Raw genomic sequence first — 13,967 nt, 5'->3', positions numbered from 1 at the left:
GGGCCGTGTTGGCAACCATAGCCTTCCAAGATATATCCCAGCCCTGCACGCAATCTGCTTCTGCCTAAGTCTTCTGCATTCTACCCCCAGCACACCTGCATGGGAAAACTGCAACAGTAGCAGCATCTATCCGCTGCGCTCCCACGGCCATCCAGTCAACGATCCTCGACTAGCAGCGTCCTACTGCATCCCGGTGCTTCTTATTGGGCTCCACTATGGCGTATCGCGATCAGCCAGAGCCTCACCAGGCTCCATATTCGTCCTCGTATGAGGGAAGCTACGAGTCGCGGCCCTACCACGACCGGAATCCGCAATATCAATTTCCTACAAATCAAACGTCCCGCGCTTCCTCGAGCGCTGCGTCCGACGGCCACCAGCAGCCTGCCCAGCAACCGCTAAAGAACGCAATTGGAAATGCCTTCGACAAGTCGGACGCGGCGAGGGTCGTCGATCCAGATCTTATTGCGCAGATCACGGCCGAAGTGAAGCGATCAGTCCTCGATGAAATCAAGTTAGGAGTCATGGCGGGTGCGACGCAACCACAGCCCGCACCCGTATCACCACAGCAATACGTTCCACCGTCGCCCGCGTCCATGTCTGCCTCGGTTCCACCACGAGACCTATATACACCTCCATCGCCAAAGCACACGGACTTCCACAGCCAAGCTGCCGCAACTGCTGACCCCTTGTTGCGCGACCCACTGCTCAGTGGGGACGACGATGCCCCCACGCCTCGTTGCGGAAGAAGTGCCCCCGTCGACATACCTCAAGAGCGATCATCTGCACGGCCAACTCACGCGCCAAGGATGGCCACCGATGACTATACCCCGATTGAGAAGATGTGGCAGCGCCTCTTTGACCCGGACAACCAGCCCCTGCCCCGCCTAGGCGAGTTCTTGCGGGGTCTGGCACTGCATCTGGTATGCGATATTCCCAAGTCGCTGCCCTCGTCAAAGCTAACGAAGAACAGATCGAAGACTATGAACCGAAAAAGAGCTTGGTCATCTCCCCGTCCAAGATGCTCAAGTTCTATGAAGAGGTGAAAATAAAAGATGAGATCTGCCCATGGCAAGGTGAGCATCGATTGTAGTTGCCCCGCAGGTCATATACTAAACGCACACAGCAATCTTCGGGGAGCTCTCCTACTCATCACTGTCCAAAATCTACCGCGATATGCGGTGCCAACATCATCTTATACAGGAACACCCTGCTGAGCAGCCATATATTCCCGCGCTCACACCCCAAGGCTTTCAGGAGTGGATGACCGCAATGATCCAAGCGTATCCAGATGCTGAGTACGAACGAGTAGCCAAAGCTGTGCTGGATATGCCCATCAGTAATGCCGACGACCGCAAGGAGAGGTTCCCGAAAGAGCTCCCTCGAAGGATGTTTCCAACGACTGAAAACCTGCAAGCACAGCAACGATGCGCCGCAGCACTTTCGTCAGAGGGTGTTGGTCCCCTGCGCAAGTCGCCAACCTTCCCACCACCTCCCCCCAAGAGTCAAGCCGCCCCAGCCCCGAGTCTAGAGAGAGAACGCAGTCCATATGTCTCACAGCCAGAATCGAGGTCTTTCGAGTCCGAAGACGAACCCAAATCGACATCCGCCCCAATTGAACGACAGCGGCAGCCCTATGCAGCCACTCCAGGTGCAGGGAAGACGTACGACGATGATCTTAGCCGAAGCACGCACTCAGAAGCAGCAGCGAACACACAGCGCAGACGAGCACAATCAACTACTGGCCAACAGCCATGGGGGCCTCAACCCACCGACGCGTATCAATCCCGTGCCGGCTCAACGGCCAACACTCGTCGAACCAGAAGCCCAAGCTTCTCCAACTACGGCACGCAATCTGATCCATCCTTCCGAGACATTCCCGCTAGCTACTACGCGTCAAACCTGCCCGATATTGATGATGATCCCCGTCGATACAGCAAAGACGCTGACGGCAAAAGGCACGACCGGCATCGAAGGAGTACAGGCGGGACAAACGGCTCACTTGATTCACAGGCTCGGTCAGTATATGATGACGACGACTACAGAGGCAGAGGAGGCAGCAATGGCTACGATAGTCGAGGCTACGATTTCCGCCGCTACTAGGATTGCACCTGTTTGACAGTAGCCGTATATGCACCACGACGTTACGACACCCTGACGATTAAGACAAGCGATCATTCCCTTTGCTATTCCCTTTGTCCTGGATAAGATTGCAATGGAGCTGAAGACATGTAGACTGGATTATGTTATATACCACGGTGGGATCGGCTCCGGTTTCGGTTTACATACCCTTTTTGTTGTAGGATCACATTGGCATTATCTTGTTTATAATGGAATTGGATACGTGGAACTATGATCCAACTTGCTGCAGTGAGATATCATAATTCTAGTATGATTGCTCACAGCAGCACTATGACTTTGCAAATATGCAAGCCCAAGACCATCGCTGTTATTTGAATTCGGGCAACTCATTATTTCGAACCTTGCCATGCTAATAACATGTAAGTACGTCTAGTCGACCCTGCACACCAAACTAGTGCATCACAGTAAGCTTACGCTCCAACCCACCTATACATACATCCCAACTCCCCTCTCAAACCCAGATTCCCCACTTTCCTACCCTCACTCACTTCCCCTCCTCCCAACACAACACATGCCCTTTACACACACACCCCACCTCCCCCTCCTCCTCTGGACCCTCTTCACTCTCCCCCTCACCATCTGGGACACAGCCTACATCCTCCTGCGCCCGCACTCCTTCCCCGGCGGCAAATGGCACGCCCCGTTCTTCCTTTCCATGGAACCATGGGCTTCTACAGACCATTTATACGGGCCGGAAGCGTGGGGTGCAAGCGAGGGCTTCACGGCGGCGCAGGCGGTGGTTAATGTGCTCGAGGTGGGTATGTATACTGGTTATGTTTGGGGGGTTTGGAGGGGTGGCGGGCTGGGGGGAGGAGCGAGGTGGAGGATAGGAAAAAGGAGGATTCAGGGGAAGATGGCTGCGGGCGCGGTGGTGCTGGGGTTCGCTGCTGGTGTGGTTACTGCGACCAAGACGGGGCTTTATTGTAGGTTTTTTTTTTCTCTGCGTGCGTGGTGCTGTTTTTGCTTTTTACTGCTGATGAGGGTAGTTATGCGAGAGGTTTTCTCCGGGTATGTGTATACGGGGCATAATGAGCTGCATCCTTTGCTGACGCTGTGGGGGTTTATGAAGTACGTATCGTATATTCTAGGTTGGTTGATGATAGCTAATGCGGGCGAACAGCGCTTTGTACTTTCTTGCTTCGGGGTATATGATTGGAGCTTTTGGGACGGAGATTTATCGGGGGTTGCTTGCTGGGGAGGGGGATAAGGAGGATTGAGTGAGTTATGTGTCTGGAGTAGTGAATTTTAGAGTTCGCATTAAATAGTGTACGGGGAACTACAATAACAACTGGTTGCTGGTATCTAGTGATTTAATAAATCCTGTGTTTATTTTATCTTCAGGTACGAGTACGCCTCGTCGAGTTTCATCTCTTTGCCCACTTGGAACCTTAAAAATCCCCCTGCCGCTTTTAGGATGGTCTAACAATCTATCCGCCGTTCCAGACTTTTAGATCGATGCATGACGCTTGACAAGGATATCTTACATCTAAGTTATATGACCGGTAGACATTTGGGATCGCGGTTCGCTACAAGCTTTCGTTTCCAGGTGGTAGTCCAGAGGGCCCTTGGCGAATTAACATTTCTAATCCTTCATCTTCATCCCAGACTCGTGTTCTTGGCTATCTCCTTTCCTTCTAGTAGCCCGCTTAGCCATCGTACCAGCAGTTGTGATTACCCCTGTGTAACCAAGAATTGACGACCACGAGCTTTTCGTGAGTGCTTGCACACTCAACGGTCTCTGCATGGTGATACTCCTTCAGATATTCGAACCTCTGCCTTTCCTTCAAACCCCATCGCCCTCCTTATCGTCACTCCTCCCACAGACCTCCTCAACCAAGCTCACAAACTCCGCCATGGCTTCTTTCTCCTTTTCCCTTCCCTTGCCCTCCCTAATCCCCTTGAGCAACCTCATCGCATCCGCATCACCCTTTTTCGGCGTCCACCTCCTAGGCTCTTCATCCTGACTATTCCATCGTCCTCCTCTTCCGCCTCTCCCTCGCCCCCTGCTCCCACGTCCCCTGAACGCTTGTCTTTCGAGCCTGTGTCGCCGCGCTTCGTCCTCGGGGTCCGGCTCGATTGTCTTGGCATACACGCGTTGCAGCGACGAGAGGAGGTCGGGGTGGGTCTTGAGGAGGGCTTGGAATTTGGGGTTTGTGGCGAGGACGGAGAAGTCGGTTTTCTTCTTCAGGTAGCGCGGCGTTGGGGCGGGTGGTGGTGGTTGGGGAAGCGAGGGCTCGGTGGGCTCGGCGGGTGATGGGGCTGTGGTAGGGTGTGTGGTTTTATGAGTTTTGAAACATGATAGCGAGCAGCTACTTAGGTCAGTATGGAGTAATCCTTGGGCGTTGGTAATCATACTATGGCAATGCGCATGTCGGGCATTTGTACTTCTTTGGCTCTGTGTTGCAGACACCGCAGACATTTCCTGTCATCTTTACGTCGGCAAATAGATGAGATGGATATTCTTTGGAGGATAATTGACTTGTCGGGCAGTCAGAAGATAGTATCGAAGATGACGTCCGCCTCAAAATGACTTCCAGCCTAAGTCCAAGCTTCTCAAATTGTCCCAAAGCGGCTAAATCCCGCGGCGAACCCGTTCACTGATTCATCACTCCACTCGCAGTCTCCGTCACTACGAAGGACCTCTCCCATAATGTCTGGCGCGTCGCACTTACGACCGTATGCGTCACGGGCTTTCGAGTCCTGGACATGCTCGGCATGCTCACGTTCGCTTCCCCGGCTACCACGAGCGCGGAATCCTGCATTCTCGACACCGCGAAGATGCCTGAATACTGCGAAGGAGCCACGCCAGGGCGCCGTGCCGAGGATGGACCAGATGCATGCGCGATACAAGATGAAGAATAGGACAGTGGCGTATGTGTGAAGGCGCATTGGACTCGGGAAGACGCTAATGGCAACAAGGAACTATGTCTTCAGCGTAATAGTCGGTTTTGTAGCTATAACCTATGGCTCTGTGCCCATGTACAAAATGGTACGCCTCACCGCATTGCTGTTACAGATAGAAGCTCTAACACTGGCACCTAGATCTGCCAACAAACCGGCTGGGGCGGACAACCCATAAAGTCCGCTGCCCATGGCGGCGACTCCGGCGTCGACCCTGCCGAGCGTCTGAAGCCCGTCGAGAACCACCCTCGAATCCGCATAACGTTCAACGGCTCCGTGTCTGACGTGCTTCCGTGGAAGTTTGTGCCCCAGCAGCGCGAAGTGCGCGTTCTACCTGGCGAGACCGCGCTGGCCTTTTACACGGCGACCAACAAGTCCGACGAAGACATCATTGGCGTCGCCACATACTCGGTAACACCTGGCCAGGTGGCGCCGTATTTCAGCAAGATCCAGTGCTTTTGCTTTGAGGAGCAGAGGCTGAATGCGGGGGAGACGGTGGATATGCCGGTTTTCTTCTACATTGACCCGGAATTTGTCATGGATGGCAATATGAAGGGAATCGAGACGGTTACGTTGAGTTATACCTTTTTCAAGGCAAAGTATGACAAGGACGGGCATCTGCGGCCTGTGCCTATGGGCTGAGCTTGGATGGAGGCGGTTGGACTTGTATACGTGTATGTATTATTGATATACCAGAGCATGGCTGCTGGCCAGAGACTCGCTTGATGTTTCCCTCTCGCGGGTCGGCCAATGCTGCATCTCAATTTCGCTCAACCACGTATCCTACAATGCCTATCCCTACAGGCGCTTTAGATTTTCCTGACGATTGTAGAATGAGAGGTGTCAAAGGTATTGAGGCCTTGGAACCCACCCTTTACTCTTGGGGAATTATACAGGCTAGGACAAGCATCTGTCGAGAACCGTACAAGTCTTACTTGTTGAAGACTGATGGGCAATTGAGCAATAGGACCTAGTAGGATGGAAAATAATTCAATGACCACCTCTTTCGCATCCGCGTGTCCATGGCCCACTTGAAACTTCGATACCCCAGGCAAGCTATGCCCCAGTGGGTTGCCCCTCCGCCGCACTAACGCCTTTATCGTCGATGCTTATCTGGGGGCCGCCGCTGGTAAGCGCGCTCAACAGGTCAGCAAAATTGTCGACGCGCGACGAGGGCTTCCAACCCATGCCAAGCGTGTGTCGCAGAAATTTCGCCATGGTAACACGGAGGCGAGTCTGGCCCAGCGTCTTGAGGCTCTCATCGTGTCGCGAAACCGGGAAGAGAGGCGTCAGCTAAACTGCAGCGGGACAAGCCAAACCCCCATGTGATAAGCTTATTATTGCGGGCGCACGGGCACCTATGACATCGGATGCGTGCATCGCGAGTTCCTGCAGCCCATCGCGGTAACTACGAGCAGACATGCCGCTTGCCCAAAAACTTCTGTGCTGTTTCGACTACTGTCCTCATCCTCGACAACACCTCTGAGCCTCGAGAATACCCTGCAGCATACATCCTCACACAACATACACTAGGACACCCCATTGTTCTGTCCTATCATTGAATATTGATTACTTTTTTTTGTTGCCCTACACCCTGGTCCTCCTCAACACACACACACCGCCCATTGCGCTGTGCTGTACACCTCCTACACTTGATCGAGTCCCATAGTCGCCATGGTTCTAATCGAGAATCAAGAATACCTCTGCGAAGAGGAGAAGCGCCTCAAGCAGGACCGGGAGCGCACCGCGTACTGGAAGCGATGGGGGCCCTATGTTGCCGAGAGGCAGTGGGCAACAGGTCAGTCTTCGCCACCAGGTTTCCAAATGCTGTAGACTAATACGTGTGTAGTTCGCGAAGACTACTCGTGAGCATCCTCACCACCATTCGCCGTACGCTGCTAACATACCTGTGTAGCCATGATGGAGATGCATGGAGCCGTATGTCCCTTGACTGCTGCCATTGGCCCTCACTAACGGCTCGACAGACTTCACCCATGACATGGCACGATCGCGTGCTTTCCGGTGGGGCGAGGACGGCATTGCTGGTGTCTCCGACTCGCATGGCTTCCAGAATATTGCCTTTGCCTTCTGGAACGAGGAAGAGTACGTTGTACCAGGGCAAGCTGCCATTGACCTTTCTGACAGGCTCTAGTGACTTCCTCAAGGAGCGACTATTCGGTCTGTCGAACCCACAGGGCAACCACGGCGAGTCGCTGAAGGAAGCCCACTTCCATTTGGACAACACGCCAACAGTACGTCACCTCCTCTTATCGCGCCTAGCCACTAACATTTCATAGCACTCGTATATGAAATTCCTCTACAAGCTCCCGCAACGCAAGTTCCCGTATGAAGATCTCATCGAGACCAGCGCAAAGCGAACGCGACTCGAGAAGGAATACAACATCGTCGACACGGGCATCTTCGACGACGACCGATACTGGGACATTTTCATCGAGACTGCGAAAGAGGCGGATGATGCCGAGGAGCTTCTATTCCGGGTCACGGCATACAACCGTGGACCAGAGCCGGCACCGTTGCACATTGTACCCCACGTCTGGTTCCGGAATACCTGGGCATGGGGACGCGAGGACGAGGACCAGAAGCCATCCATCGCCAAGGTTAGCCCGACTACTGCACAGTCAAAACACCACAAACTTGGAGACCGTTTCTTCCAGCTCTCGCCTTCTCCCGGCACAGGCAAGAGCGGCGACGATGTGCAGCCCGAGCTCCTCTTCACAGACAACGACACCAACTACAAGGCACTGTGGAATGTGAAGAACAAGACGCCGTACGTCAAGGACGGCATCCACCGTCGCATCGTGGATAACGAGAAAGACGCTGTGAACCCGAATCACACCGGCACCAAGTGTGCAGCCTGGTATGCTTTCGACGAAGACGAGGGCGTCCAGCCCGGAGAGTGCGCTGTAGTCCGATTCAGGTTTTCCCAAAGGAACGACGGCTACCTAGACGAAGAGCTTTTTGACGACATCATGGAGCAGCGCCGCGCCGAGGCAGACGAGTTCTACTACCGAATTAGCCCTCTCCCCATGGCAGAAGATTTGCGAAACATCCAGCGTCAAGCATTCTCCGGTATGATGTGGTGCAAGCAGTATTATCATTTCGTCTGGGATCAGTGGGCGAACGGCGACCCAGGAATGCCGCCTCCACCACCCAACCGCAAAGCTATACGAAACAAGGAGTGGAAGCACATGTATCTGGACGACATCTTGTCGATGCCCGACTCGTGGGAATATCCCTTCTTCGCGGCTTGGGACAGCGCCTTCCATTGCATACCCCTCGCCATGATTGATCCCGATTTTGCCAAGAAGCAGCTTGACCTCTTCACCCGCGAATGGTACATGCACCCCAATGGCCAGTTGCCAGCGTATGAATGGAACTTTGGCGATGTCAACCCTCCGGTTCACGCTTGGTCGCTGTTCAGGGTTTTCAAGATTGAACGCAAGATGTACGGCCGCGAGGACTTTGATTGCCTGGAGCGTGTCTTCCAGAAGCTGTTGCTGAACTTTACCTGGTGGGTCAACCGCAAGGATGCCGACGGCAAGAACATCTTTGAGGGTGGCTTTTTGGGTCTCGACAACATTGGTATTTTCAATCGATCTGATCCTCTACCCACTGGCGGTGTCCTCGAACAGGCTGACAGCACCGGCTGGATGGGCTTCTACTGCCTCAACATGCTCAACATTTGCCTTGAGCTTGCGAAGCGCCGTCGCATCTACGAAGACATGGCCTCGAAGTTCTTCGAGCACTTCATCATGATCAGCGATGCCATGCAGTACCGCAGCGGCGGAGAATCAAAACCCCTGTGGAATGAGGAGGACGGCTTCTACTACGACGCCATTTCGTGGGGCGGTCCCTGGAGCCACCAGATGCCCGTCCGATCGCTTGTCGGCCTTATTCCTCTCTACTCAACCCTGACACTCGAACCGGAAGTCATTAACAGACTCCCGAGCTTCAAGAAGCGAGTCGAGTGGTTCATCAACAACCGAAAGGAAACCGCAGAACGCAACATCGCATCGATAAAGAAGCGTGGCCAAGGCAACCGATTGCTTCTGTCCCTTGTCAGCGAAGAGCGACTAAAGCGAATCATGAAGAGAATGTTGGACGAAGACGAGTTCCTCGCGGATCACGGCATTCGATCGCTTTCGAAGTATCACAAAGACCATCCCTACTCTATGGATGTCAACGGCCAGAAATACGAAGTCGCCTATCTCCCTGGTGATTCGGATAGTGGTCTCTTTGGCGGCAACAGCAACTGGCGAGGCCCGATCTGGATGGCCGTCAACTTCCTTCTCATCGAATCTTGCCAAAGATTCCACCTTTACTACGGCAACGACCTCAAGGTGGAGTGTCCAACAGGATCGGGCGACTACATGCATCTCGGCCACGTCGCTGAAGAGCTGCAACATCGCCTCCAACATCTTTTTGCGCGTGGAGATGACGGTAAGAGGGCCATCAACGATGGCAATCAGATGCTGGACTACGACCCGAACTGGAAGGACTACATGTGGTATCACGAGTTTTTCGATGGCGATACTGGACGTGGCTTGGGCGCCACTCATCAGTGCGGCTGGACCGGCTTGATTGCCAAGATGATTCACGACACCGGGTGAGTTCTATGGCAAGTACGCTCTGACTTTGACTAACTGTGGGTAGTATGACTTGCCGCCTTCCACAAACCCCGCGCACGCCAACAGGTGCTGCCGCTCACTACTTCGACGACATCTTCACCTCCACCGGCAAACCGAAGAAGCCGGCTCACCTCCGTCGGTCTTCGACAAGCCGTAGTATCGGCTTCCGAAGCGACTATGAGACGTCTGCGAACGGCGACGAGGATGAGGCCACGAGCCCGGTCAAACGCAAGAACTCAGTCGGCGTTGCAGACGAGGACGCCATCAGGCAGAGGTTGGCATCGGACGAGCGCCTCAACCATTATGTCAGCGGACAATTGCAGCGTATCAAGACGGGCATGCAAGACTACGAGCCCGATGAGTTTGAGACCATGACAGATGGTGCGTCAGACGAGAAGCCAACGAGAAGCCGTAACCGCCGCAAGGAGCGTGGCGACTACTTTGAGCAGGATCCGTACTTCAGTAAATGATCCAGCTTGGAGTGAATTGGCACTGACAGGCGGGTGTTGTGCATTTGACGGAGTTTTTCAGCGGCAAAATTTGTGCAAAATGGGCGCAGTCCTCCATCGTAGACCTAAATAGACCTAAGAACCAAGACAGCCTTCTCCATCAGAATGCACTTTTGTAACCTAAATGTCTAATAAAGTGGGAGTTCTCCAAACACGTGCTAGCGCGGGTCCTGCTATCGATAGTCGCAGGGCGGTTGCGCTTGTTGTTGCGGGGCCCAAACAACGTTCTCTCCATCCAGCTCAACGTCACCAACGTACAAAACACGCCCTTGGTATCTTCTTTCCTTGCCACTATCCACTGTCGCTCTTCTCCGTTTAGCTTCACAGATCGAGCCTCGGATCTGACGGTACGCGCATTCTTCCCCTCACCATCGCCTAGCTAACCATCGGAATGCACTCTAGCCACGACGCAATACGCAGCACTATATACTCAAGCCATTGAGCAAGCGCAGCCATGTCAGGCTTCATAACCACAATGTTCGTCTCCACTTCTTCTAGTTTCCATCCCTCGTTCCCTGCGGAGCCCAAGCCCCTCCGGCCCATCTTCACCTTCGCCCAGAGCCAGAGCTGCATGAACCTGAGAATGGACTTGGATGTACTGGACAGCCAAGAGCGCGGCATGGCAAAAGATATATGGTCAGACAAGGACGGATTCAGAATCAAGATGGACCTTGCCAGGCCGAAGGAGACGTACCAGAGCCCGCTGCAGAGGATTGGGCAGGCATTGCGGATTCCGCAGGCGGGACCGAACGCGTCAGCAGTTGCGCATGCCCCTACATCTCAAGCAGATATTTCGGCACAGTCTCAGTTGGACTCCAGCCCGACGCGCGAGACTCCTAATTATTCGTACAAGCTCCTGCTCGGCGGCAAAACGTCCCCAGCACTCGACGAACCGACAAATCAAGCAGCTCTGGGCTCTAAGCTAGACTCTGATGGATTTTCGCAAAGCGGTAGCATCATTAGCCCAGAGACGAGGGCGAAGATGCAGATGGCGCAGAACAGGGGCTACTTTGGGGGCACAAGCTTACTTTCTTCACTCTTTAGCAATCCGCGAACGCGCGCACCCTTCAAGCCACAGAAGACCAACCGAGGCACGAGCAGCTGGCAGCTCAAGCAGTATGCAGAGGCTACACTGGGCAGCGGGAGCCTGAGGAAGGCAGTAAAGCTGCCCGAAGGCGAGGACAAGGATGAGTGGCTGGCTGTCAACAGTAAGGGATAATATCGAGGATAGGGGAATTTTGCTGACACGGGTGGTAGTCGTCGACTTCTACAACCAGATCAACTTGCTCTACGGATCGATTACCGAGTTCTGCTCACCGCAGAGCTGCCCGGAGATGAAGGCTACAGACGAGTACGACGCCTTGCCCACATGATGGCGTAATTCTTCTGATGCAAGACAGATTCGAGTACCTCTGGCAAGACTCCGAGAACTACAAGAAGCCCACCAAAATGCCCGCCCCTGAATACATTGAGCACCTCATGGCGTGGGTGCAGTCCAATGTCGACAACGAGACCATGTTCCCATCACGCATCGGCGTCCCCTTTCCCAAGACCTTCCCCTCACTCATCCGCAACATGTTCAAGCGCCTGTACCGCGTCTATGCACACATCTACTGCCACCACTACCCTGTCATCATCGAGCTGGGCCTGGAACCCCATCTCAATACGAGCTTCAAGCACTACGTGCTGTTTATTGATGAGCACGGCCTGGCGAGCGGGAGTAAGGACTTCTGGGGGCCACTAGGAGACTTGGTAGAGAGTATGCTTCGCAGTGATTAGCTGGTGGACGTTAAGTGCAGTGGGATGCGTTTTCAGAAGTCGATGTCATGAGCTGCACTTCCTTATCGACATGAGACAGGTTCTACCGGCGTTATTCGAGACATTAGGGTTTCTGGCATGAGCGGGAGGATATCACGAGTGTTTATTTGCCTTTCTGATGATGTATGAGTAGGAATCAGAATAATGACGATTGATAGGTTTGCTTTGTTTGCATTTGGAGGTGGTTGCCTCACGAGAGTATGTTTGCGAGCACTGATCCACCCAGCCAGCAGTCTGATGTGCTAATAGCCTCCTCGATCCCACTTGTCTTGTCGGATCTTGATAAACTTGAGAAAGCCTAGAGACACTTGACCTTACACGTCGAATACCTAGGGTTCACCAAGTTCATCTCGATTCGGGAATACAACGGCGACGCCAGGTCCACTGAACTTGCTTTTGTACTAGCTAGTGCTGTGGTAGCCGGACGCCTATAAATACCAAGGAAGGAGGTGTAAAGCCGACCGATTCTCGCTTTCCCTTGTCATCACGTACACCCAGGAACCTAGAGATGCAGCAACAGGCGCTAGATGGGTAAGACAAGCGCCGCCCGGCTAGTCTAGAAGAACCCCCTTGGTGTGGGCATCCGGTACTTTTAGAAGTGCCGAAACGTAGATCCCCGCAGTTTGCTGCCGATGTCGAACCTTGATTCGAAAAGACGTGGAATCGTTAAAAATTCCGGTTTTTGAGGGTTCCACGCGCACTACTACGCTGGCGATAAAGTTAGTCCCAGTACGCCCGTTAAAAAGGGAAACTTTATCCATAAGGCGAGCCACGCGTAGCGTGTACCCAGGGAATGGGAACCTTTTGCTAGCGTAGAATCTAGTTTGAAGTCTTGCGATGCTCCCCATCTGCGTTAGGTAATTCGATATTCTCCGGTGGATAGGTGGCGTGATTGATTGAGTGATTGATTGATTGATTGATGGACAGAACCATCGGCCTTACCATGGGCTAGTTAGTTTGAAAAGCACATTGCATGAGCGAGCTGAGAAACCCTTGCGCCCCAACCCTACTTCGCCCTGGGGGGGATCAGCGACCCCGTTTTTTTTGCAGGTACCCACAATAGTTCTCTGCGTCCAATGGCTGTTCTGGGTTTGCGAGAGATTGGCTTGTGAAAGGTAGGGCGATCTTGGTCGGGTAGTTGTCGGCTCGTTGTGAGTGCATGCAACTATAGAGGATGGAGATAGTCCAGGCTGGACCCTGACGACGGGGTGGACCGAAGCTCAGCCGAAACCCCTAGCAGGCGTGTCCATCTCGATGTACCTCTCGCAATTCTGGCCTGATGACTGGCGGATACCTCTAGTGTTTCTGTGACTAAAGCAGTTGTGGTCTGGCGATTATATACCACTCTAAGCATAAAGTCCGTTAGCCGCTTAAGTAGACGATAGATAGCCTAATAGTGTGGATTAGTCGCGCGGTAGATGGCTCCAGACGCATACTTCACCGGAAAGTCGGATGCGTTTCTTCCCGTAGCCTAGACTATGTAGGCGTGTCCTTGACAGCTAACCTTTACTAGCGATGTACCTTGGTGGAATTGGCAAATGGCGTTTAACGTGGTGGTAGAGTTTGGCTAGGGAGCAAAATACGAACAACATGCCAGAGAGCAACCATGAACCATGAAACAAGATCCCATGTCTGCAGCAGAGAGCGGAACATTGTCTGTCTCTGCTGTCCTCTGTTATGAATGGCGACTGCTGCACTGGGGTGCTGTTTCCAACTCGGCCTGCGCCTTGAACTTGACCAGAGACTGCATCCATGGTCGGGTGAGCGGGGCGCATACTGTATATTGAAGGCGATGATCGAGACTAGACTTGACAGTGCCTTGATCGCATCTCCTAGGGCTATATCCATGATCTACGTCGTGCAGCCTGGATAATCTGAGGTGGTTCACTTCTCCAGGAATTGAGCCGAAGGCATCCGACTATAATTGTCCAGCTGGCATTTCCTTGGGCCT

General features: G+C 53.4%; 7 protein-coding genes across 7 annotated transcripts; 5 read left to right on the top strand and 2 right to left on the bottom strand.

Annotated features, from left to right (window-relative positions):
* Window positions 1-215: 215 nt before the first annotated feature.
* On the top strand, window positions 216-2,100 carry K460DRAFT_351984 (uncharacterized protein; the record flags this gene model as incomplete). The annotated part of the gene is made up of 3 exons (XM_040931605.1): window positions 216-920; window positions 971-1,073; window positions 1,124-2,100. The coding sequence occupies 3 exons, from the start codon at window positions 216-218 to the stop codon at window positions 2,098-2,100; spliced, it is 1,785 nt and encodes a 594-aa protein (XP_040794717.1).
* A 534-nt stretch (window positions 2,101-2,634) lies between these two features.
* K460DRAFT_392277 (uncharacterized protein) lies at window positions 2,635-3,356 on the top strand (the record flags this gene model as incomplete). The annotated part of the gene is made up of 2 exons (XM_040935874.1): window positions 2,635-3,207; window positions 3,260-3,356. Exons 1-2 carry the CDS (start codon window positions 2,651-2,653, stop codon window positions 3,354-3,356), a joined length of 654 nt encoding a protein of 217 aa, XP_040794716.1. The 5' UTR covers window positions 2,635-2,650.
* A 21-nt stretch (window positions 3,357-3,377) lies between these two features.
* On the bottom strand, window positions 3,378-4,145 carry K460DRAFT_362918 (uncharacterized protein). Its single transcript, XM_040932728.1, has one exon. It carries the CDS (start codon window positions 3,881-3,883, stop codon window positions 3,722-3,724), a length of 162 nt encoding a protein of 53 aa, XP_040794715.1. The 5' UTR covers window positions 3,884-4,145; the 3' UTR covers window positions 3,378-3,721.
* Window positions 3,571-4,648, bottom strand: K460DRAFT_362917 (uncharacterized protein). Its single transcript, XM_040932727.1, has 2 exons — window positions 4,495-4,648; window positions 3,571-4,448 (listed from the first exon to the last, which is right to left on the bottom strand). Exons 1-2 carry the CDS (start codon window positions 4,566-4,568, stop codon window positions 3,923-3,925), a joined length of 600 nt encoding a protein of 199 aa, XP_040794714.1. The 5' UTR covers window positions 4,569-4,648; the 3' UTR covers window positions 3,571-3,922.
* Window positions 4,649-4,767: 119 nt separating this feature from the next.
* K460DRAFT_299962 (uncharacterized protein) lies at window positions 4,768-6,038 on the top strand. Its single transcript, XM_040929818.1, has 3 exons — window positions 4,768-5,010; window positions 5,059-5,128; window positions 5,182-6,038. Exons 1-3 carry the CDS (start codon window positions 4,790-4,792, stop codon window positions 5,680-5,682), a joined length of 792 nt encoding a protein of 263 aa, XP_040794713.1. The 5' UTR covers window positions 4,768-4,789; the 3' UTR covers window positions 5,683-6,038.
* A 404-nt stretch (window positions 6,039-6,442) lies between these two features.
* Window positions 6,443-10,289, top strand: K460DRAFT_325797 (uncharacterized protein). Its single transcript, XM_040930608.1, has 7 exons — window positions 6,443-6,838; window positions 6,890-6,905; window positions 6,956-6,978; window positions 7,026-7,143; window positions 7,193-7,292; window positions 7,338-9,667; window positions 9,715-10,289. Exons 1-7 carry the CDS (start codon window positions 6,715-6,717, stop codon window positions 10,157-10,159), a joined length of 3,156 nt encoding a protein of 1,051 aa, XP_040794712.1. The 5' UTR covers window positions 6,443-6,714; the 3' UTR covers window positions 10,160-10,289.
* A 318-nt stretch (window positions 10,290-10,607) lies between these two features.
* On the top strand, window positions 10,608-12,178 carry K460DRAFT_325793 (uncharacterized protein). The gene is made up of 3 exons (XM_040930607.1): window positions 10,608-11,406; window positions 11,456-11,549; window positions 11,599-12,178. The coding sequence occupies exons 1-3, from the start codon at window positions 10,653-10,655 to the stop codon at window positions 11,975-11,977; spliced, it is 1,227 nt and encodes a 408-aa protein (XP_040794711.1). The 5' UTR covers window positions 10,608-10,652; the 3' UTR covers window positions 11,978-12,178.
* Window positions 12,179-13,967: the final 1,789 nt, after the last annotated feature.

The sequence above is a fragment of the Cucurbitaria berberidis genome, assembly GCF_010015615.1.
Source record: "Cucurbitaria berberidis CBS 394.84 unplaced genomic scaffold K460scaffold_1, whole genome shotgun sequence".
Lineage (NCBI taxonomy): Eukaryota > Fungi > Ascomycota > Dothideomycetes > Pleosporales > Cucurbitariaceae > Cucurbitaria > Cucurbitaria berberidis.
Note: the sequence above shows the minus strand (reverse complement) of the source record. Positions and strands in the feature narration are given on the sequence as shown.